This window comes from Carcharodon carcharias, chromosome 4 (assembly GCF_017639515.1).
Source record: "Carcharodon carcharias isolate sCarCar2 chromosome 4, sCarCar2.pri, whole genome shotgun sequence".
Classification (NCBI taxonomy): domain Eukaryota; kingdom Metazoa; phylum Chordata; class Chondrichthyes; order Lamniformes; family Lamnidae; genus Carcharodon; species Carcharodon carcharias.
Window position 1 is genome coordinate 121,463,183 of NC_054470.1, and position 26,137 is coordinate 121,489,319.

The 26,137-nt window shown below is 42.2% G+C and overlaps 1 protein-coding gene across 1 annotated transcript in view; it reads left to right on the forward strand.

Moving 5' to 3' along the window:
• cntln (centlein, centrosomal protein) overlaps positions 1–26,137 on the forward strand; it is a 391,318-nt gene that overhangs the window by 214,151 nt on the left and 151,030 nt on the right. The window contains exons 16-18 of the mRNA XM_041185504.1: positions 4,365–4,897; positions 5,630–5,717; positions 12,389–12,482. Of these exons, the coding sequence (XP_041041438.1) occupies positions 4,365–4,897; positions 5,630–5,717; positions 12,389–12,482 (715 nt within the window). The remainder of the gene's footprint in view (positions 1–4,364; positions 4,898–5,629; positions 5,718–12,388; positions 12,483–26,137) is intronic.

Consider the following 26,137-nt stretch of genomic DNA (forward strand, 5'->3'; position numbering starts at 1 on the left):
TTTGCTTTGTAAATGCCTCCTTTTAACCTTCGTAAATTTGCACAGTTCTAATTCTGCATCCCAGTACTCTCTTACTTTTTTAATTGCTTCTCCACAGTTTATCGATTTTAAAGATCCAGTCTCTCTTTGCTAATTTGGTTCCCCACTGTATATAGCCATGTCCCTCATTTTTGAACCCAAGATGTAATGGTTTACATTTGTCAGTATTAAATTTTATTTGTAATGCAATGTGCCTGCTTAATTACATAACAGATCTCTTCATTTCCAGAAAGGGGCAGGAGGTATTTGTCCTAATGCAGATGCTGAAAACACACAGGGCCGGAATGTGATTGTGTCAGTGGGAGGTCCAAGCCTCATTATCATAACCTCAGGCAAACGACAGGCGGGAGTGTGGCCTTCTATTCGCAGGCTTAACTGATGAATTGCATCAGCTGGGCCTGGGGCAGCAAAGAAGGGGGCCATTCAGCTGCTTGCCTCCTGCCTCCCAATGTAAGTGGGCAGGTGGAAATTGCAGAGCTTCCAAAATATATCTACGATGATTTATAACAACTATAATTTGTATTTATATAGCGTCTTTAATGTAAAATTTCCCAAGGAATGTTATCAAACAACATTTGACACCCAGCCACATAATGAGATATTAGGGAAGATGACAAAATGTTTGCTCAAACAAGTAGATTTTAAGGAGCATCTTAAAGGAGAGGGCATTGAGAAGGGGGTGAGGTTTAAGGAGGAAATTCCAGAGTTTACGGCTGAGGCAGCTGAAGGCACGGCTGCTGGTGGTGGTGGTGTGGTTAAAATTTGGATGTTCAAGAGACCAGAAGTGGAGATCCTGGAAAGTTATAGGGCTGAAGGATGAGAATTTTAACATTAAGTTGCTGTGCACTGGGAGTCATTGTAGGTCTAAAAAGATTTTGCATATATTTTAAGGATATAAGGAGTGTGCCTTATATTTGAATAGTTGAAACAATCTGCTTTTGACTGATTTCTAGATTAGATACTATATTTATAAAAACAGTCCAAAATGAATGAAACATTTGGGCTTAGACTTTCCATAGGAGGTGCTCCGATTTCAAACGAGTGGATCGGTGGTACCCATGAAGAAATGACATTGACCCTTTTCAGTAGTTTATGTTGTTTCTTTGGGGTCATGCTCATTTCCTGCTGAACTTACCGTGCAAAATGAGGAACCCCATAGAAATTGCAGGCTGTCATTTGGAAACCTAGCCTATGTTTGTCAAACATGTTCAAGATAAATGGCTTAAATGTAGTCAATTGAACATGTTGAATGGGACTGTTTATAGTGTGTGCTATTATTTTGGAGTAAGTTGGAGAATCCCATATTCAGGATGATTTTAAATGGAATTTTAAAAAATTGATTAAAATGTTGCCTTATCTTTGACAAAAGTCTAATTTGTAAAATAGGACTGTCAATTAGATCAAAGTAAGAAATAAAGGATGTTGCATTTATCAAGTCACTTTAAAAAGACAATTTGAATAGTTCAGTTATCACAAATTGTTTGTATGATGCATATTGTTTTTGAGACATGGGGATAGATGGAAATGAAAATTGGTTTCTGTTTGGTTGGCACAGCAAGTTGAAAATCTGCTCTACAATCTTCATTATGTTTAACTCACAGTTAGCATTTTACAAGTACATTTGCATTTACCTATTTTTATTATCATGGATTTTGGGATCATCTTTCACATTCTGAATCATGGAACCAGGAAGCTGTGTTGCAAGATTGTTTCATATTCATGTGTATTTACAGAGTGTATTTACAGTCTTGAATTGAAAAATTAAAATCCATTTATAAACATTAATGTGATTTTCTGCCGATGAACTGTTTAACTGATTTTAAAACTGGGTGTACGTGCCACATATGCGGAGCAGCTGTAAGATTCAATTCTTATGTATTAAGCATCCTTATGACTAGCTATGTGAGTACCAAGGTAATCCAAAGGTTTCTTTTTGCAGAATTTGTGTTAATATCGGAGAACGGTTATATTTATTTTGCACTCTGTTTTTCCAGAATTAACAATATGATTTCCAAATGTACCCTAAAGATGCTGGTGATATTTGTGTAGCGGAGCTGGGAGCTATTGCTTGTATTTTGTGAATTGTGTATTAACTTGTAGGGAGTGATTTAGAGGAGATAATACTGTTGTGTGTCGTTGTAACAAGTGCCATATGGTCAGGTAATGAAAGCTGTCATTGCATTATTACAGAATGACAAACATCATGTTAAATATAATAATGTACAGCACAGGAAATGCTCATATTCATTTGTCTTTAGGAGGAATATGTAATTGAAATAATTTGTGTACTACAGTCCAGGGATGTCAGAGGAATTATTTCATTTCATCATCTCCAATATAGGAGAACAACTGTAATTTTTAGAGAGGTTGCATGTTTTACTTCCAGGGGTCAAATAAAACTGAAAAAGACAGAGAAAATTGCCTCGGGTAAGAACCTTGTAGGCATTTTGTATGTACGTCTAACTTGTCTTAAAAAGAGACAATAATATGATAAAATGTACAGTTGTCCAAAACTGACAGTGCTGAACTGTACGGTCAGACATTAATATTGGATGTATTATATTGCTGAGCTTCCATGTCACATGGAAATGTCTAATAGACTAGGGCTTGAAATGTATTAGCTCCTTTTTCTTTGTATTCTTTAGTGTAATAGGCTGTTAAAAGTTGACAGCAGCAGTGAGTAGTATTACAGACTATAGCCTTTCTTGTTCAAGTCATTTAAGATGAGGGATCAGTCAGAATATATTCTTCATTTTTAAAGTGCTTAAATTTAATTCTGTATGGAGCCTACAACGAAGAATTTTTGAACATGTTATATACTTGCAAGATTTTACTGCATTGCCTTTCAAGAAATTCAATTTAAAAATGAGATTTTGGCTGATTAGCTGTTAAAATGTTCCAACATAAGAGATGTTATGATTTTCTTTTCATACAAGTTTGATGAAAATTCAGATCTATTTAAGACTGCATGGTTCTTTCAGTCCATTTTGGGTTAAATTTGTTGGGTTGTAGATTCTTATTTTTTATATTGTAAGCTCCTGTAATAAATCAAAGTGTTATAATTTATGAAATGATTTTCGAAAACTTTCATAGAAATAGACAATCCCATTGATGTCCCGAAAATGCCACCCTCCTATTGATTTGTTTATTTGAGGGTTTGTTGCACTGACTGTCCTTCCTTCCTGTAATTTACACACCTTTTACTGCATTTTCAGGGCTCCACCAGACCAGTTTTTAGTTATTGCATAGCAGTGATATTATCCTTGACAGTTATTTTCAAGTTCCCCATGCCTTTTCGTGTCGACTAAGCATCTCCCACAGTTGCACAGCAAAGATTGGGCACATAATAGAGTGAGAAGTTAAATTTGTGTTCCGTCACTTAATTAGCCAGGGGATTGTGTCCAGTGCATATGCTGCCCATTGTAGCAATGAAGTTATTAAAACACCAAATTTATTTATTTGTAGTATATACATGTAAGTGAAAATGTAGCCCTGATTTTAACCCTACCCACCTAGCAGGAACAAGGCAGGTGAGTGGTTAAAATTGGGGAACCCATCTGTCCCATTCCAATTCTGGATTCATAATTTTTACAAACTAATGAATATATTTAAATCTGGGATCCATGATACCACTGAAGCCCTGACGTTATTTTAACTGGGCAGGAAGAAATTCGTGAACAGCATCCAATCTGCCCAGTAATCCCTTGCAGGATTGGCTTTAGAAAATGACTGACATGGCTGGAGCAGTATTTACAAGGGAACTTGCCTGCAATCATTTGGATTAATAGAATCTCAGTGCTTTTCTGATTACTACTTTGTCATGTCATTTCAGAACTTGGAGATTGCTTCTGTTACAGATTGGTGCAGCTTCCTGGAGCAGGAGCTTCTGCCTGCTGGACTAGAGAACCAGGCTTTGCCACTGCTTTGAATCTTTCTCACTCAGGCTCCATTCAGGTGGCTACAGGAGATATTTCCCAAGCATCTCCCAATCTGTGATGAACTGCTGCTTTAAGCAAGTTACTAACGCCCTCTTAAATATAATCAATCAGTGTGTTACTTTCCCAATTGCTGCCAATAGCCAAAATGAGGGAATCCTGTGACTTGCAGCAGTGACTATTTTCTTTACTTTTCCCTAGCCTAGAGTCGCCGACATTAGTTTCACCAGCCCTTCTGCCTCCCTTGATGAAATCAGTCAACTGAGCACAGTCAGGAACTAGGGCTGGGACTTTGTGGGCCATATCACTGTGAGGCTGTGCTCAAAATATTGGGGGAGAAGCTTCCTCATGTTTCAAGCTAATCTTAAAATAATTGGTTTCCTATTTCAGATCAGCCATTTGGAAAAGAAGTTAAAAACTATCCAGAGGGAAGCCAAAGACCTGAAAGAAACAAACAAAGAGTTGACCCAAGCCAAAGCTTCATTGAAAACTGCCTACAGCAATCTTCAAACTAAATTTGACAACCAAGTTATCGAAATAGGAGAACTGATGAAGGCAAATCAACAAATTATGGGAGAGAAAAATGAGCTAGCTGCAATGATAGAAGAATTGAAAACAGAAGCTGCCTCTCTACAGAGGCAAATGACAGACAGAATAAAGCTGAGAAATGAAAATGAGGAGTTATTACAGAAAATACACGAGCTGCAGGAAGCACTTGAGTCTAAGACTGTTGTCACCAAAACCAGAACTGCAGGTGACGGCAACTGTGCATGCAAAACAGTGGGCTACAACCCCAGAGCAAAAAGAAGAAAAAACAATTCCCTGAAACGGTACCAGCGTTTTCTCAACAGATCCATCAAGGAGATGAGCAGAGTCTTTGAGCACTTCAATAAGGATGGGTGGGAAGATATAACTGGAGCCAGGTACAGTTCTCATTAACTTGGACCTGCAGATGGGACAGTGTGGATATGCAAACTGTAAGCAAATGGAGATTGGATTTCATATACTGTCGATTTCACATTCAGTGGAAGAAATAATCCTGTCAGATTTTTGAATAGTCATGGGATGTCTTGCTTCAAGCTTATTGACTGAAATTTGCATGTGAAATTAGCTCCAACTGCATGAAGTTTTGAATTAATGCCAGGAAATCCAGAATAAGGCAATGCATGATTTCTTTCAGTGATGCCATTTTCGTGCAGTCATGAGGCTTGAAATTGACAGTTTGGCAGGTTGATTTAATTTGCTGGCCCTTTGCATATTCACCACTGACAGCTAAGGATTCCCAGGCAACCCTGCTAAGTCAGTTTAGTTATCTTGTGACATGTCGATCCAGGAGGAGAAACCAATTTTTTTCCTCTTAATTTAGTTAGATAAATTTTGAATGACCTATTTTAGCTTGCTACCAGATGCTTACAAGCTGTTTAACATCCTTTAAATTAAGAACCATCCACACTAATTATTTCATGTATGTTTTATGCACAGTCATTGAACTAATGTTAATTGAATGATAGCTGAAAATGAGGTGTTTTGTTATTAATTTTCATTCAGGGGGTATTTACAGTTGTACTTTTCTGCATTAAGATTGAAACTCCTGACTGTTGTTAAGCTTTGTTCTTTCAATAAAAACACACTTTCCCACTGTATTTTTATCTTAGTGACTCCGAGGAGACTGCTGCTGAGAGTTTGGGAGAATTGATAGTGAAGACTGCTCAGCAAAGGATTCCACCAGCAACAAGAAGTACGGTAAGTAGGAAATATTTCAACGGAGACAAAAAGCTGATCTTACAGTCAGCAATCAATGTTAAAATTTGACTAAAGCCCCTAAAGGGACAACGTCTTAAATCTGTAGGTGGTATTTGGAGTAAACTCAGTAATATGTTTTGTAGAGTACACTTTGGAGAAATGAACAAAAAATAATTTTTCTCTTGCGTATATGAGCCTTCTAGTAAATTCCAAGATGTCTTAAAGCAATATACTTGAAATAAATAGTGTAAATAGACATTTTTATAGCTCAAAAAGGATATTAATGATATATGGAATTTATTGATAAACTTCTAATTGTTTTGAATAATCTGTGGCCATATATCTATGAATGCAAATTGGAGAATTAGCTTATGCTCCATTAAATTCCATAATGTTTAGTATTCTGAGTCTTTCTCATTGAATATTTTAGCTAAGACAATAATGTAGTCAACCTGTTTTTATGCTGTAAATTTAGTAATCCTGGTTATGATAGATAGATGGCTACCAATATAATGGTACAGTGGTTCTGCACTTGGTAATTAATGGGCAGTATGATTAGTTTTGGCACAAGTACTGCTGAATGCTCAGGTTAATGTGAAATACATGACCTGTTGTTTTTGAGAATATGATAATCCAATAATTTGGATTATTAACTTTTATTTCTGAAATTATTTGCTCCTCATACAGCATTTGCCATGAATGTTGACCAAAAAATTGGAGGTTTACTGTCCAAATCACAACAGTCTAATTTTCTTGCACTCCATAGGGGCTTCATTATTTGTTCATCTTTAACTCTTTATCTTCTGGCCATTTGACCTTTTTTTTAAATTTTGAGTTAGAGCAAGTGTTCCCTAATCAGTCATGCTAATAGAGCAAATGAAAACCACATAATAGTAGAAAGGAGTAGGAAGAAAATATACGTTAGCAAGTTTGTCCAATAACAAAAGGATATAGAATAATGAGGGAGATTTTAACTACATACGAACAAGGAGCAGGAGTAGGCATTCAGCCCCTCGAGTCTGCTCCGCCATTTAAAAAGATCATGGCTGGTCTGATAGTAACCTGAAACCTGCATCTCACCTTCCCCCAATAACTTATCACCCCCTTGCTTAATAAGAATCTATCCACCTCTACCTTAAAAATATTCAAAGACTCTGCTTCCACCACCTTTTGAGGAAGAGAGTTCCAAATACTCACCCTCTGAATGAAAAAATTTCACCTTATCTCCCTTTTAAATGGGTGACCCTGTATTTTTAAACAGTGACCCCTAGTTCTAGTTCTAGTTCTAACTACCTCCAAATAAACTTGCAAGAAGAGGTAGCATGAGGGGTAGACGGAATGTAGGTTTTACGGCTCCTTCCTTTCACAGTATGTAAAAAGTCCAACGAGAGGGAATGCTGTTTGAACTAGTAATGAGAAACGAACCAAAACAGATCAGAGAAGTAAGTGTAATGGGAACATCTAGGCAACAGTGATCATGACATAATAAAGCTTCATCTAAAGATTGAGAAGGACATAAACAAGACAGAGAAATAGATTGGGAAAAATAATTTTAAAGGGGTGAGGAATGGAGCTAGAGAAAATAAACTGGAAAGATGTGTTTTCAATATTTATATTTGCAAGGTGTTAATGATAAGATGAAAAGTATGCAAATTATTTTTGATTGGTGTGACAGCATTACTGCTTTTGTTTTTTAACGGTGGTAGGTGTTGAATAAATACACGTGACATTGAGCCACACTGTTTGTTACTCAACAGATTAAACATACATATATCATAGAAACAGGGCATCATTTTAAATGACATCCAAGATGTATTGCACTTCAGATCAAGGTGCTTTCTCAGATAATAACTAATACACATGAAAAGCATCTTTCATACAATGGAGTAACTCAGTCACAACAGCTAAATTACACAGGGGGAGCTTGTGTCTCTAGGACACTATCGTATTCAATGCTGGAGAGGTGCCATGCCGTGTTTTGGGATTTTTGACCATCTTGTCACAGAAAAGATTTGAAAAATAGTCATTTAAATGTTGTAATTATTTGTTAAAGCAAAATGTATTTACCTAGTTTTAGAAAAGGACACTGATAAAAGGTGGGCACAATGATAATAAGCTCGATGTTGGTGTTGTTTCCTTAAATATAAAGACAGCGAACATTTTTTTCAGCCTGTTTGATTATCCAAAAAGGCATTACACCCATTGTTTTGGGAAGCCCCTGGCCCATTTTGCTCAACAGGGATTGTCTGGCATAGCCTCTCCCCATTGGTGCTGAATGCAGAGAGATAGAAATAGGGGCTGACACTCAGAGTCTGGTTTATAAACAAATAACTAGAATAAGCTTTTGACAGACTCAGCTCTAATGCAAGAGGATAGTTAGAAGTTATTTTGTTTAAATTGAGCAAAATGGCCCGTAGCCTGGGGAGGCATCATGTGTTCATCATTTTCTATTATTATGTGAAGACAAGTTGGATTGATAAAATTAAGTGAATACAGTATCCGTTATTCTGTAGTTCACTTGCTGTCTGCTTTACTAATTCTACCTGGTCTCAGCTTGCCAAGAGTTTCCATAAACCACTTGGAAAAGATTGAAGAGACGCACATAAAAAGCATAAAAGCATAAGAGCGTAAAAAGCATAGGTACGGGATCAAGAGAGGGTCTCTTGAGGGTCCAATTGTTAAATGCCTGAGTTATGCTGTCCTGTTTTTAGATTATGGCAGTGCAGCTAAACAGATCCCTTACAGGAGGCAAAGCACAGTTCGATCTGAGAGATTATCTAAGGCAGAACCCACTTTTGTAATTTGTAACCTGTTGTATTTGAAAGTCAGTGGATGAACACTGCTTTTGATGCCCGAGTAAGAGAGAGGTTTGACCAAAGGCTTTTCCTGAATTTTGAAGGACTTCTTTCCAGGTTCAAGGGCATAGTGTCATCTATCATTTGGGAATGAGAAAAATCTCCCCAAGTGATGCATTCTTCAAGCCAAATAGGTTTGTTATTCTCTTTAGCTATCAAGGTGATGACACAACCAAAAGGAACCACTTATATTGCTACTGTTTTGAGCTCCCTTGGAGCACAGGGAATTTTGACCCACTCTTGACCTTAGAAACTTGAACACAATTCTAAAATGAGAGAAAAATCAAGTTATTTTCCCTGCTGCTATTATTCAAGCAGAGTGCTCCAGCGATGTTCTTGATACCTACTTTCGGGTAGCCAAGCGAAAATTACATCAAAAGCTGACATGTGATTGAATTGTTGGTAAAAGCTACCAATATATTGTTTCAAGCTAACCATTTCAGAACTGTGCATCTGGGGCTCAAATAGCCATATACCCATCCCTGTTTTGTTAACTGGTTCATAGGAACATAAGAAATAGGAGCAAGAGTAGACTATACAGCTCATTGAGCCTGCTCTGTCATTCAATATGATCATGGCTGATCGTCAGTTACAATTCCACTTCCCGCCCACTGCCCGTATCCCCCGAGAGGCCAAAATCTGATCTTAAATATATTCGACGATGGAGCATCCACATTCCCTTGGGACAGAGAGTTCCGACAATTCACAACCATTTTAGTGAAGGATTTTCTCATCATATCAGTCCAAAATGATTGTCTCCTTATCCTGAGACTGCCCAAATGCAAGGATATCCTTCCTTAAATATGGAGACCAAAACTGCGCACACTATTCCAAGTGTCGTTTCACCAAAGCCTGTACAATTGTAGCGAGACTTCTTTATCTTGTACTCCAATCCCCTTGCAATAAAGACCAACATGCCATTTGCCTGCCTAATTGCTTGCTGTATCTACATGCTAACTGACTGCCTTCCTTGTGCATGTACACCCAAGACCCTCTAAACATCAACATTTATAAGTTCCCATACCTTTCTAAAAAATTCTGCTTTTCTATTCTTACAATCAAAGTAAATAACTTCACACTTCCCCACATTATACTCCATCTGCCATCTTGTCGCCCAGTCTCTTAACCTGCCTTTCTATATTGGCAACCCCTCCACACAGCTTACATTTCTACCTAGCTTTGTATTGTCAGCAAACATAGATACACTACTCTCTGCCTGGGTAAAATTCCAAGGAAGCAACTAAGAGACAGACTTCCTGACAAAATGTTTGACTTAAGAATGGGAACTGAATCTACATTCCTGACCCAATTATTACCCACCATCTAACCCAGCTTCACCTAAAACCTGCACATGACCTCAACTCCTCGCTTGTAATGTCACAAGAGGTTAACTAATGTACATGTATTGTTACTTGACTACATAAGCCTCTTGAAGATTACTAATTAAATCACAAAATTCCAGGCAAGTGATTTTGAAGTCCTCAGTATCAAAATTGAACCATCTCAAAACTGTCACTGAAGATAAAGCAACTGCTAAATAAGTTTCTACATATATAGGAATTTAGTTGCTTAAAATTTTTGAACTCACTGGAACATGTTGCAAATTAGAAATTCCCAATCTGTTTCCACTGGCTGGTTGAGAATTGTCAGTTTGGACCTAGAACTTGTATAAATAGTTTATTGGTGTGGAAATCCTTAAAATTGTTCTAAACTAAGGGATTTTTTGTGTCAAAATGTATGACAACTCTTGATAGAGTGTCATAAAAGGGTGGTGTAATGATTATGATATTGGACTAACAACCCATATGTTGGAATTTCAAATCCCACCACTGCAAGTAGTTCACTCTGGATGTGCTTTGATGTGGCCGAGCAAACTGCTTAGTTGTAAAGCAATTTGCAACAACCTTCAGCCAGAAGTGCCGAGTGGGTGATCCATCTCGGCCTCCTCCGGAGGTCCCCAGCATCACAGAAGCCAGTCTTCAACCAATTCGATTCACTCCACATGATATCAAGAAATGGCTGAAGGCACTGAATACTGCAAAGGCTATGGACCCTTAAAATATTCCGGCAATAGTATTGAAGGATAGTGCTCCAGAACTTGCCGCGCCACTAGTCAAGCTGTTCCAGTACAGCTACAACACTGGCATTTACCCAGTTATGTGGAAAATTTCCCAAGTATGTCCTGTGCACAAAAAGCAGGACAAAAGCCAGTCAATTACTGCCCCATTAGTGTACTGTCCATCATCAGTAAAGTGATGGAAGGGGTCAGCAATTGTGTTATCAAGCAGCACTTGCTTAGCGATAACCAGCTCACTGGCACACAGTTTGGATTCCTCCAGCGCCACTCCGATCCTGACCTTATTACATTCTTGGTTCAAACATGGACAAAAGAGCTGAACTCCCGAGGTGAGATGAGGGTGACTGCCCTTGATATCAAGGCAGTATTTGACTGATTATGGTATCAAGGAGCCCTAGCAAAACTGGAGCCAATGGGAATCAGGGAGAAAACTCTCCACTGGTTGGAGTAATACCTAGCACAAAGAAAGATGGTTGTGGTTTTTGTAAGTCAGTCATCTCAGTTCCAGGCATCACTGCAGGAGTTCCTCAGGGTCGTGTCCTCGGCCCAACCATCTTCAGCAGCTTCACTGATGACCTTCCTTCCATCATAAGGTCAGAAGTGGGAATGTTCACTGATGATCGCACAACGTTCAGCACCATTCACAACTCCTCAGATACTGAATGTCTACATGGACTTGGACAATATCCAGGCTTGGGCTGATAAGTGGCAAGGAACATTTGCACCACATAAGTGCCAGGCATTGACCATCTCCAACAAGATAGAATCTAACCATCACCCATTGACATTCAATGGCATTACTTTCACTGAATCCCCCACTATCAACATCCTGGGGGGTTACCATTGTGCAGAAACTGTATTGGACTAGCCATATAAATACTGTGGCTACAAGAGTGGGTTAGAGGCTAGGAATCCTGCAGCAAGTAACTCATCTGACTCTCCAACGTCTGTCCACCATCTACAAGGCACAAGTCAGGAGTGTGATGGAATATTCTCCAGTTGCCTGGATGAGTGCAGCTCCCACAACACTCATGAAGCTCAACACCATCCAAGACAAAGCAGCCCCGCTTGATTAGCACCCCATCCATAAACATTCACTCCCTCTGCTACCAATGCACAGTGGCAGCAGTGTGCACCATCTACAAGATGCACTGCAGGAACTCACCAAGGCTTCTTCGACAGCACCTTCCAAACCCACGACCACTACCATCTAGAAGGACAAGGGCAGCAGATAGATGGGAACACCGCCACCTAGTAGTTCCCCTCCAAACCACTCATCAACCTGACTTGGAAATATATCGCCTTTCCTTCACTGTCAGTGGGTCAAATTCCTGGAACTCCCTCCCTAGCAGCACCGTGGGTGTACCTACACCACATGGACTGCAGCGGTTCAAGGAGGCAGCTCATCACCACCTTCTCAAGGACAATTAGGGGTGGGCAATAAATGCTCACCTAGCCAGTGATGCCCATATCTCATGAATGAATATATTAAAAAATTTGTGTAAAATAAATATTCAGATAGATACCAGCCAGATATCAGTAAAAGATTGAAGAATTGCATCAGGCAGCCTCAGTTCACAAGGCCTGAAATAGATATTTTGCACTGCTTGGAATGGAAGTTCCTTTGGAGAGATTATCCAATGGTTTGAAAGTCTTAAAAGATTATGGAGTTCACCCTACCTATTGTGTTTGTGCATTTTTCAGAGCTGTCATGTTCTTTATTGCTTGCATTTATTTAGGCATGTTCTGAAGAAAAGAGAAAACAAAGAAATCGATGGCTGAGAACAATGAAAACTGAAACAAAGGTTGTTGTGCCACAGTTTCAATCCAAAGGTATTTGGTTTATAATATTGTGACTTTTGGTGTCTGTTGCAAATTAGAAATATCCAAATGATTAAATAATTGGTTATATTTTTATTAAAATGTGTCTGTAGAATATGTTCTCCTAAAGAATGCATTCATCACACAATGTAGAGCAGATTATGTTCACTAGAAAGATACACAGACCAATCAGAAGTGGCGGCATAATGGTATACAGTCGGGAAGGAGTTACCCTGGGAGTCCTCCACATTGACTCTGGACCCCATTAAGTCTCATGGCATCAGGTCAAACATGGGCAAGGAAACATCCTGCTGATTACCACCTACTGACGCCAGCAAACCCCACCCCCTTCCCCCAACTCAGTATGTAAATCAGTACTCCTCCATGCTCGAGGAAGCACTGAGGGAGCCAGGGCACAGAATGTACTCTGGGTGCAGGATTTTCAATGTCCGTCACCAAGAGCGGAATTTTACGGTCCCTCCTGCTGGCTGGATGATCTTGTCTTGCCAAAGTCAATGGACTTTTGAATGGCTTGCCACATTTTTAGGCCCCGGGACCGTAAAATTCTCCCCCAAGAGTGGCTCAGTAGCAACACAACTGACCGGGCTGGCCGCGTCCTAAAGGGCATAGCTGCTAGACTAGGTCTGTGGCAGGTGGTGAGAGAACCAACAAGGGAGTAAAACCAACTTGACATAATCCTCACCAATCTACCTGTTGCAGATGCATCTGTCTATGACAGTATAGGTAGGAGCGACCATTGCACATCCTTGTGGAGTCAAAGTCCCAGCATCACATTGAGGATACCCTCCACCGTGTTGTGTGGCACTACCACCGTGTTAAATGGGCTAGGTTTCAACAGATGTAGCAACTCAAGACTGGGCAATCATGAGGCGCTGTGGGCCATCAGCAGCAGCAGAATTGTATGTAACCACAATCTGTAACCTCATGGCCCAGCATATCCCCCACTCTTCCATTACCATCAAGCCAGGGGATCAACCCAGGTTCAATGAAGAGTGCAGGAGGGCATGCCAGGAGCAGCACCAGGCATACCTAAAAATGAGGTGTCAACCTGGAGAAGCTACAACACAGGACTACTTGTGTGCCAAACAGCATAAGCAGCAAACGATAGACAGAGCTAAGCGATCCTACCAATTGATCAGATCTAAGTTCTTCAGTCCTGTCACATCTAGTTGTGAATGGTGGTGGACAATTAAAGAACTCACTGGAGGAGGAGGCTCCACAAGTATCCCCATCCTCAATGATGGGATAGCCCAGCACATCAGTGCAAAAGATAAGGCTGAAGTGTTTGTAGCCATCTTCAGCCAGAAGTGCCGAATGGATGATCCATCTTGGCCTCCTGCAGAGGTTCCCAGCATCACGGATATCAGTCTTCAGCCAATTCAGTTCACTCTATGTAATATCAAGAAATGGCTGAAGGCACATGATACTGCAAAGGTTGTGGGCCCTGGCAATATTCCGGCAATAGTACTGAAGACTTGTGCACCAGAACTAGCTGCGCCCCTAGCCAAGCTTTTCCAGTACAGCTACAACACTGGCATCTAACTGGCTATGTGGAAAATTGCCCAGGTATATCCTGTACACAAAAAGAAAGGCAAATCCAACCCGGCAAATTACCACCTCATCAGTCTACTCTCGATTATCAGCAAAGTGATGGAAGATTTTCAATAGTGCTATCAAGTGGCACTTACTCAGAAATAATCTACTTGCTGACGCTCAGTGTGGATTCTGCCAGGTCCACTCAGCTTCTGACCTCATTCCAGCCTTGATCCAAAGATGGACAAAAGAGCTGAACTCAAGGGGTGAGGTGAGAGTGACTCCCCTTGATATGAAGGCAGCATTTGACGTAGTGTGGACTCGCGGAGCCCTAGCAAAACTGAAGTCAGTGGAAATAAGAGGAAAAACTCTCCACTGGTTGCAGTCCTAGCACAAATGAAGATGGCTGTGGTTGTTGGAGGTCAGTCATCACAATGGATGTCCACTGATGATTGCACAATGTTAAGCACCATTCGCGACTCCTCAGATACTGAAGCAATCCACATCCAAATGCAGCAAGACCTGGACAACATATAGGCTTGGGCTGATAAGTGCGTTCATGCCACACAAGTGTCAGGCAGTGACCATCTCCAACAAGAGAATCTAACCATCTCCACTTGACATTCTGTCGCATTACCATCACTGAATCCCCCACTATCAACATCCTGGGGGTTACCATTGACCAGAAACTGAACAGGACTAACCTTGTAAATACTGTGGCTACAGGAGCAGGTCAGAGGCTGAGAATTTTGCAGTGACTGCTGACTCCACAAAGCCAGTCCATCATCTACAAGGCACAATTCAAGTAGGTGATGGAATACTCTCCAATTGTCTGGATGAGTGCAGCTTCAACAACACTCAAGCTGCTCAGCATCATCCAGGACAAAGCAGCCTGCTTGATTGGCACTCCATTCACTACCTTACACATTCACCCCCTCCACCATTGGTGCACAGTTGCAGCAGTGTGTACCATCTACACGATGCACCACAGCAACTCGCCAAGACTCCTTCGATGGCACTTTCCAAACCTATGACCTCTACCACCTAGAAGGACAAGGGCAGCAGATAGCTGGGAACACCACCACCTGCAAATTCCCTTCCAAGCCACACACCATCGTGACTTGGAAATATATCACAGTTCCTTCATTGTTGCTGGGTCAAAATCCTGGAATTCCCTTCCTAACAGCACTGTGGGTGAACCTGCACCACATGGATTCAGTAGTTTAATAAGTCATCTCACCAGCACCTTGTTGAGGCCAATGAGGCTTCAGCAATAAATGCTGGCCTAGCTAGCGACGCCCTCATCCCATGATCAAATAAAAAATAAACAAAGGGTAACCTTACTTGAAGTGGCTGACAGCTGTGGCTCAGGTGCTAATGCTTTCACCTCTGAGTCATGAGGTTCTGAGTTCAAGCCCTACTCCAGGATTTTAACACAATAAAATAAAGGCTGACTCTCCAATACAGTATTGAGGGAGTGCTGCATTGTCAGAGGTGCCATCTTTCAGATGAGGTGTTAAATGGAGACACTATCTTCCTGCCTTGATGGTTGTAAAAGATCCCAAGGCACTATCTTGAAGAAAAGCAGGGGAGTTATCCTTGATATCCTGGCCAATATTCATCCTGCAATCAGCATCACTAAGAATGGATTATCTGGTCATTATCACATTGCTGTTTGTGGGATCCTGCTGTGCGTAAATTTGCTGCTGCATTTCCTGCATTACAACAGCAAATTGGCTTCAAAAATACTTAATTGGCTGTAAAGCGCTGTCAGACACCCGGTGCTCATGAAAAGCGCTGTATAAACACAAGCCTTTTTTATGATGATAGAATTCTTCCTGTGTTGCTATTTCCACTGAGCAGACAATGGTAAGCTCTACAAAAACAGAATTACCTGGAAAAACTCAGCAGGTCTGGCAGCATCGGTGGGGAAGAAAAGAGTTGACGTTTCGAGTCCTCATGACCCTTCAACAGAACCGGTTTTGTTGAAGGGTCATGAGGACTCGAAACGTCAACTCTTTTCTTCTCCACCGATGCTGCCAGACCTGCTGAGTTTTTCCAGGTAATTCTGTTTTTGTTTTGGATTTCCAGCATCCACAGTTTTTTGTTTTGATCAATGGTAGGCTCTACCTTGGAATATTTGTTTGTTTCTTTACCCTGATTAAGTATTCAACACTATGTAAGTTCTCCAGTTGTTTTTCTTATTTTTCTATGTTGCTGTCTTTAGTAAACAATGTGTTTGAAATCTTCAACATATTAACATTTGTTAACATTTTCCTCTTGGTTAATAAAAGTGGTAAAGTTCTGCCGCTCTTTTTCCAATGGTCTTCTGGCTCACCTCCCATCTTTCGTTCTCCATAAAGTTAAGCTCACCTGAAAATCTTCTGCCAGCGTTTTAACTCGCACCAAGTCCCATTCATCCATCACCCCTCTGACCTACATTGCTTCTCGGTCACCGGTGCCCCCATTTTAAAATTAACATTCTTGTGTTCAAAACATTCAATGGCCTCACCCTTCCCTATCTCTGTAACGTCTTCAGGCTCTGCAATCCTTCTTCCACTCTGCATTCCTCCAACTGTGGCCACTTGTTTCCCACTTATTTCATCTCAACTTTAGTAGTCATGCCTTTTGCCCCCTAGGCTTTAAGCTCTTGAATTCCCTCCCTGAACCTTTCCCCCCTCGTCACGGATCTCCTCCTTTAATACGATCCTTAAAATCAACTACGTTTACTCATTTTTCAGAGTAGAATTCCATCATTTAGGTTGTGAAGACAGTGTGGAAAATAAACCCCATTGAACCATCTCAGATCCTTAATCAGCTTTAGTAAAATAAAAAGGGATTAAACTGGAAATATACAAAAGAAAAGTCTGCTGGAAGTAACACAATAAAGTCAGTCAGCATCTAGAAAAAGGAAAGGCTGGTTATGAAGTTTCAACTGCAAGGAATAAATTGGATGTGTTCCTTTCAGAAAATGGCTTAAGACACAAGCAAAAAAAAGCATCAAGACCGATGAAGGTTTAAAATTGGTATATCCTGAGTTCAAACCTCTTTGAACCCGTGATTGAAGCTTTGTTCGGAAAATTGTATTGTTAGTGTAATAGTAAGATTGAGGCATTGGTAGGTCTGCCTTGCCTAATTGGGCATTCTGATGATGCAATCTTTAGGATATATACAGGTTTTCTGCCCACTGTATTGACTTATCATGAAACAATGGTCCTAATTTTTAATCCTCCCTTCATTAATCACATTGAGAAAAATTCTGTCACTGGCCTCCCATAAAGTTCTAATCTTTTGCCTGGAAAGTAAAAAATCCTTCCACCAACCTGAGCAGTTGTTTGGACAGGCTTGTTGGTTACATAACATTGGTCAAATGGCTTGCTGATTGTATAATATATTGCTTACCATATTACTGCAGATACACGAAAGGAGTAATCAATGAAGGGCCATTGCAAGGCCTTTTGCCTGGGCATCCAAGAATTAGGTGTTTTTAGATGAGCAAAGTAATTGCAAGGAGTAATCTACAACCTCTGTATTTGTTGTTTTAACAGTAACCACAGAAAACACTTCATCTGCCTTGGCACCTTTATCCCCACACCAAACTTCTTCCTCCTCTTTATGATTACTGTATGATTATCTCAGTGGTGTGCAGAGAATCGATTGCAGAATAAAAAGATTGCCTACCTTTCTTTAAGCAGCATTCTCCATATACCAAGCTCCCACCTGGCCAATCCTTCTGGCCTTGTACTCAGTGTAAATAATTGATGTCTCAGTAAATGGCTTAAGGCAAAAATAAAATGATGTACCGAGGCAGAGTTCGTACCTGTGTACTGTGCTGACCCAGGCTGGGTCACACAGAGACACCTCTGACACAATGCCACAAAACATCAAAGGAGATTTTGCCTTTTTTCCCATTTTAAAAAATCTTGGCTCCTCCAGCAGTGTGTGGAGAATTTACCTTTGGTGGTGGGGGATGGTGGAGGAGATGTGGGGGAGAGGGGGGTGAGTGTGGACGAGAGACAACCTTACAAGGTACATAACCTTTCTGTGGTGCGTACTCTACATATTTATAAACAACAGAACCAGCTTGGGTTGAATCATATTACAATGCATTTAAATACCAAAGCTTAAATATTGTTTTGAGAAGATGATGTGTCTAATTAGTGAATTTGAGCTTATTACCGATGTGTGTATAGAAAAATCTAAACAATTTGCCGAGTATATAGAAATACAAGCACAATATAACACACTGCCAGGATTGAAATATACACAATATATGCACTCTGTGCAGTTGGACTGACAAAGAGCTGGTGGAATGTTGCCCTGAAAAATGTGATATTTTGCATACATTAGACTGCAGAAATGTACTTTAATATGCAGTGGGTGTAGGGAGAGTTACAAAGAGACTTTTGAGTGATAGATTAATTAGTCTCTGGAAAATGTGGAGATGCAATTGAGAAAATGAATAGAATGTTGGTACAGTATTTACATCTAGAACAGTAAAGCTGACAGAGGTTAAACAGGATTCTACAATATACTCGTCAGTTCACAATCGGGCTATTGTGTTCACATCTGTTTACCACACTACTGAAATATATGAACAAACTTTGGAAATTGCATAGAGAGGATGAACAGCATTGATCCCAATTGTAAAGAAAATATTATAGAAATTGGAACTTTTTCTTAAAGAAGGTTAATGAAAAGTCCTTATTGAGGTATGGAAAATAGCAGATGATAGACATTGATCAACTCTAAGCATTACTTCAAATTAGGCTAGAAAACAAGGGCCAAAAGACAGATACTTAATGAGAAAAAGTTTGAGTATTATGACTGCATATTGTGAAATTGTAAATTGCTTTTGTCAGATCGGCTTTTATTTATTTATTCGTGGGACGTGGGTGTTGCTGGCTAAGCCAGCATTTATTGCCCATCCCGAATTGCCCTTGAGAAGGTGGTGGTGAGCTGTCGCCTTGAACTGCTGCAGCCTGTGTGGTGTAGGTACACCCACAGTGCTGCTAGGGAGAGTGTTCCAGGATTTTGACTCAGTGATGGTGAAGGAACGGGCGATATATTTCCAAGTCAGGATGGTGAGTGTCTTGGAGAAGAATTTCCAGATGGTGGTGTTCCCATCTATCTGCTGCCCTGACCTTCTGGATGGTAGCGGCCATGGATTTGGAAGGTGCTGTCAAAGGAACCTTGTTGAGTTCCTGCAGCGCATCTTGTAGATGGTACACACTGCTGCTACTGTGCGTTGGTGGAAGAAGTGAATATTTGTGGAAGGGGTGTCAGCTAATTGGGTTGCTTTGTCCTGGATGGCGTCAAGCTTCTTGAGTGTTGTTGGAGCCGCATCCATCCAAGCAAGTGGTGAGTATTCCATCACACCCCTGACTTGTGCCTTATAGATGATGGATAGGCTTTGGGGAGTCAGGAAGTGAGTTACTCACCACAGGATTCCAAGCTTCTGACCTGCTCTTGTAGCCACATATATGGCTAGTCCAGCTCAGTTTCTGGTCAATGATAACCCCCAGGATGTTGATAGTGGGGGATTCAGTGATGGTAATGCCATTGAATGTCAAGGGGCAATGGTTAGATTCTCTCTTGTTGGAGATGGTCATTGCCTGGCACTTGTGTGGCATGAATGTTAGTTGCCACTTGTCAGCCCAAGCCTGGATATTGTCCAGGTCTTGCTGCATTTGGAAATTGACTGCTTTAGTATCTGAGGAGTCGTGAATGGTGCTGAACATTGTGCAATTATCAGTGAACATCCCCACTTCTGACCTTATGATGTAAGGAAGACCTTTGATGAAGCAGCTGAAGATGTTTGAGCAGTGTTTTTATGTGTTTTTAATCACTGAGCTTTTAGGGTTGATTTTCCAGTTTTCCCCTTTTCCATTTTTATCTCCTGGTCATTGATTCCCTGTTGACTGTGGGACTATGTTTCCACGGATGCCAGTGCCTCCTCCAGTTGGTCATTATCCATGTATGAACATTTACTACATTCCCTGCTGCCACTGGGGAACTTGTGGGCAGTAGAAGAAGCACCCCATATGACATTACAGTAACGCTGAGATTGAACACACTACACCACATATTTAGTGTAAATAAAATGTGGGATTACTAATACTCTGCCTGTCCTGAGAAGCATTTTTCTATAATGCAGATTAGAGCAGCTGGGTGCAGTTGCATTTATAATTCTGATATGAGGCAGTATGATAGGATGGTGAGGCTTTATTTGGCCAGGATATTGGTATAGCTTCCGTAGATCACAGCGCATAAGTTGAGCCTACACATAAGATGACCCTATTTTATCGGCGCCAACATTCATGTTTAGTCCTATACTTGGCATATAAATCGACTTCCCCTTTTCTGCTAAGAAGTACTATACTTACATTTTGAGTCGGCCTCAATTTTTCACCTCAGAGATGTGTGTTTTACGCACATTAAATCGGTGGATGGGATCAAGCAGATGATACAGACCATGTTGCAGAGAAGATGTGCAGGAGTTTAAGACACGCCAACAAAGCTGACCCTACGTGGCGAGTGATGAACAGAAATGTGTCTTCCAGCACAAAAATTGAAATACGAAGCTGGTTTCAAGCCGAAAGTCATAGCATTTGCTAGCTCATCAAATAACCGTGCTGCAGTGAAGGAATTCAGCGTTAGTGGAAAAAATTGGTGCGAGAATGGAATAAGAAGGAATCCGCCCTGAAGAAGTAGGCCTTGTAGAATTAATTCGTTCAATAAAATATGTCACATTGATTTAATTTAAATTACCGGTGTCACGTTTTTTACATTTCAAAATGATGACCACCAACACCAACACTGGCAGTTCACATTTTATACTCAACATATAAGTTGCACTCCCCATTTTTGGAAGAATTTTTCAGGCTTCAGAGGTCATCTTATATACAACATCTACAGTAACTCTTCCACTGTGGATGTTTCATGCACTCTTTGAATACATTATCTATTACAACCTGATTTAACACAACTGTTGATTGTCCTGTTCTTTGGGAAGATCAGTCCTCTTGACACCTGGGTCAGGATTCTTTTCTATCACTCGTCATTGCTGCCTGTCTTCTCTTGGCTTCTCGAAGATATAACTAATCTGTAGGGCTAAGTTGTGGAATAATATTTGGAGACACTACTGTAGCACTCCCTCTAATTAGTCCTTGCACCTGTACCTTTGTTCAAGGAAACCAGTAGTCTACTGCTTTAAGACCCTGGTACCAGCATAGGCTTTGTTACATTGCATTTTAAATAGTTCAGTGACAGCTACTAACCAAGCTTTCCCTGTCCTGATGGCAAGGCAGTTTTATAAAAACAAGTAGTATCCTAGAATAAATACATTTGGATTAGTAGAATCTAAAGGCAGAATTGTCCCAGATTTGCACAAAGTGTGATAGTGGGCGGGAAAAAGGGTGTTTTACCTGCCAGCTGCAAAGGTGAGTTTTCACGGCATATCATCTCATTCCTGGCGCGTCCCGCCTCATTAATGATGCATTCCCAGGTAACATGCCGGCCGTTGCTGGGGCAGCCTCTGTTTCACCCGCCCCACTGTCACCTCAGGCCTTCAGTAATCCGAGGCCATATTTAAAGGGGGCCCCTGCACAGAGCTCACTCTCTGTTACACTTAAGCATTGGAAGCTGCTGCAAAGTCATGGCTGCCAAAGGGAGGAAATATACTGCCCCCAAATTTAGTGACACCTCCCTTGAGTGCCTACTAGATGCTGTGGAGGCTCGCCGCCAAGTCCTCTACCTCTACTCTGGGTGAAGACCAGCAAACAAGGTCACCAACCCAGTATGGGCGGTGGTGGGGGGATGGTGGGTGGTGGGGGAATGGGGGTGGCAGCGGTGGTCAGCGCCAATGACCTGCAAAAAAGGACAGCCACCCAGTGCTGAAAGACAATGAATGATCTCCTCCGTTCCACCAGTGTAAGTCACTCTGCTCGTCACTCTCAACTTACGCGCTCTCAAACCCATCACACATCCAAAGGGATCTCACTCACTGCCAGTTCAAGAGACATCACCATTCACTCTCTCACACGCGCTCTCATCTGCCCTGCGATTGTGCCATCATCCCGAACATGGCACCACTTGCTGCCCACACCAGCCAGGCATACTTATCATCTAGCCTGGCAGGCATTCTGCTAACACTCTCTCAATTTGTATTCAAGCAGGATAAGCTGGCACACAACAAGAGGGAGAGATTGCAGACTGGCGGAGAAATGCCTGACATAAAGATTCTCACAAGACTTTGAAAACAGAGCCCTCCAGCTGACCGGCGATGATCTGGACCAGGCCTGTGCTCACAGACAGGTTGGCGCTGCTCATCCAAGTGAGGATCCAGCAGTGCAACATCCATCAGACAACTATGCTGTGATTGAGTTCCCCTGTTCCGCAGCCCCCTGCCATGCACTAATTATCTCCCCTTGCTTTCGCAGCACATCTGGGAAGCAGCCGAAGGGTCCACAATCCAGGTCCTCGACTCAAGCCCTTAAGACACCTGAGAAGAAGAATCTGATGACACCCTAATTGAAGACCTGTCACAGCGCTCACCCACACCCTCCACCAATGCAGAGACACATGCTTCGGTGAGACTTAGATCTAAAGTAACCTCGGGATCACAATCTGGTGAGCACATCACACTGTCTGATCCACAGCAGGTGGTGGCAGGGACTTCCCAGGTGTCCGGAACTCAGAGGACTGCTGGAGGCCAGAAATTTGGTGAGTCCGAGTCAGATGAGGAGCCTCTGGACTCGTTTGTACCTCAGTTGCTGGAGCTGCAAAGGCATGCTCAGGAACATCAGGAAGGGATGTCCGCTGCACTCCTCAGATTGTAACGCACGATGGAGTCCATCCACATTCAGCCTGAGGTGATAGCGCCGGCATGCCAAAGCGCCAAGGTCTACACTGGTGGGATGGCGGTTGCCATGGAGACATTGGTCCAGGACATCGCTCCTGCACTGCTGCATAGGCTGAAATCTATCGCTGATATTGTTGGCTTCCAACAGTGATAACACGGGAGGGGTGTGAGGCAGTTCAATTTCACTTCAGCTACCTTTGCTCATCAAGGAGTCAGCCTTGGGTACTCGGGCACCCATAGGGAGGAGGATCAGCAGATGCACATCCCGGGGCCCATCCACCCAGGTGACTCTGGGAGTGTTCGGACACCTGAATCCCCTCTTCCTGTGACCCCAGCGGCTCCAGTTCTACAGGCTGAGGAGGGTGCAACTGTCACACAGCTGGACCCTGACAACAGGCTGGGACCCTCCAGGTGTCAGCCCTCCAGAGGACACCTGTCAAGCTCGTCACAGCCAGGGCGTAGCAGTCAGCAGGCTGCCTCCACCTCCACTGAGGATGTCCAGGGAGCGCCATGACATAGCGGCAGGGTTAGGAAGGTTAAGGAGATGTATCTCTTTTAGAGTCAAACAATTAAACTAAATCAACAAAATGAGGGATAAAATAAATACAGCCCCTAAGTTAGGTCAGCTGTAAAACCAAGACAAAGTTTAAAGGAAACTTAGACATCAAATCAAAATGTGATTAAGAGGTTCGATAAAGCACCCCAGCACCTGCGGTGCCCACCAGGCATGGAAGGCCTTGAGGTGCCGGCAGACACCACATGCTCTTTCTCCAGGGACACCAGGCCGTTAACGTAGGCGTGGAAGAGGGCCAAACAATTGGGTGGGACGACCCCATCGATCGCCCGCTGCCTGGACCTGTTCATGGCTAACTTAAGAAGATGTAACTCTTCTGGAGTTAAAACAATTAAACTAAATTAACAAAATAAAGGATAAATCAAGCACAGCCCCTAAGTTAGGTCAGCTGTAAAACTAAGGACAAACGTTAAAGGAAATTTACAAACTTTAAACCAAAATGTGATCAAAGGGGTCAATAAAACACCCCAGTCCCGCGGTGCCCACCGAGCATGGAAGGCCTCGAGAGTGCCGGCAGACACCGCGTGCTCCCTCTCCAAGGACACCCGGCCACGAACGTATCCGCGGAAGAGGGACAAACAATCGGGCGGGACTCCCCTGTCGATTGCCCGCTGCCTGGACCTGTTCATGGCTAACTTAAGAAGATGTAACTCTTTCGAGTACAAACATGTTTCCATCTGTTTTTCAAATGAAGTTACATTGTTTCATAGTTTGCCATTGTGAGATTTGAACTCTTGATCTTGGGGTTACAAACCCAGTACCATAACCACTTGGCTATTTAGGCCAAGCCCTTAAAGAGATGTAACTCTTTTGAGTACAAGCCCATTTCCATCTGTTTCAGATGAAGTTACATTGTTTTATAGTTTGCCATTGTGAGATTTGAACTCTTGACCTTGGGGTTACAAATCCAGTACCATAACCACTTGGCTATTTAGGCCAAGCCATTAAAAAGATGTAACTCTTTCGAGTACAAACCCGTTTCCATCTGTTTCAGATGAAGTTACATTGTTTCATAGCTTGCCATTGTGAGATTTGAACTCTCAATCTTGGGGTTACAAACCCAGTACTATAACCACCTGGCTATTTAGGCCAAGCCATTAAAAAGATGTAACTCTTTTGAGTACAAACCCGTTTCCATCTGTTTCAGATGAAGTAACATTGTTTCATAGTTTGCCATTGTGAGATTTGAACTCTCAATCTTGGGGTTACAAGCCCAGTACCATAACCACTTGGCTATTTAGGCCAAGCCATTAAAAAGATGTAACTCTTTCGAGTACAAACCCGTTTCCATCTGTTTCAGATGAAGTTACATTGTTTCATAGCTTGCCATTGTGAAATTTGAACTCTCAATCTTGGGGTTACAAACCCAGTACTATAACCACCTGGCTATTTAGGCCAAGCCATTAAAAAGATGTAGTTGCACAGTCTGGGCTCGAGTGTTAATCACTTGTACATATTGTTCACTATTGTCAATAAACTCCCAAGAAAGTCTTTTTGCCTATGGCTCCTTGTTCTGATGAGCATTGTTTGTGTCACTCAGATGTCAAACCTTTCTGCACAAGATGAAGGCAGGTGTCTCAATTCAGAGCCTCATCCCTGTGCAGTGTGTAACCTTCAGACCAAACTGATGGTCTGGCCTTAAACAGGAAAACCTGAGATCTGCTCAAATCCCAGCGCTCTTGCTTCCTGGCTTTCCTGATTCTGGGTGAAATGCACAAAGCTCTGTGCCTTCACGAAGATGGCAGCCATGCCCTTCTGGATACAGTTGTGCGTGGAGGCTTGTGAGATCCCACACAAGTCACCTGTGGAGCCATGGCGTTAAAAATAGAGTGCTGTGCTCACTTTCATGTCCACTGGCACTGGATACCCTCCGTGTCCTTGTGAAGCTATATCCTGCAGCAGGTGGCTTATGTGACTGACCAGTTTCCTAGACATGTGTAGTCTTCGGCGACACTTGTTCTCAGTCACCTGCAGGAATGACAGGTGCTGTCTCTAGATCCTGGGTCTAATAAGGCATCTACAAGCGACAGCTCAATGTGGATCTTCAGCTGCATGCTCAGCAGGCCCTGTCACCCCTTCCTCTTGAGGGAGGTGTTCCTCCCTCTACCGAGCCAGGCGTCTCCACTGCTCTCCTCTGCTTCCTGTAAGCCATGAGGCATACCACTAAATCACCAGGCCTCATGAACCTGATGTTCTGCTGCAGGATCAGAGAGACTTGTGGGTTGCCATGGGTGCACTAAGAACCTCTATTGGTTGAGCCTGAAGGCCCCTTCATGCATGCAGGAAGTTGCTGTTCGCCACTTGGATGGCCAGTGTATAGTGTGCTCATTGACTGCTGAAACCCCATCCACCTCTGCCCCAACCCACTTGACCGATTGGCAGCAGCTTTGCCCACTGGACCGCATGCTGTGCTCTCAGCTCAGGCACAGACATTCTCCTAACCCTCACTGCACGGCTGCACTGTTAGCTTGAACCATGAGGAATACTGGTCCAAACCTTAATAAAGACATTGCAAGGGGCTGTGAGCGCCTCCACCAGTGACTGCACCACCTTTCGCAAGGGGATTCTACAACTTACCCAATCGGCCAGTTGCTCAGCTGCTCCCTAAAACGCATATTAATTTGCAGTCTGTGCCTGAGGGATGAAATGTCCTGGAGCATGTAGTGGCATTTTCAT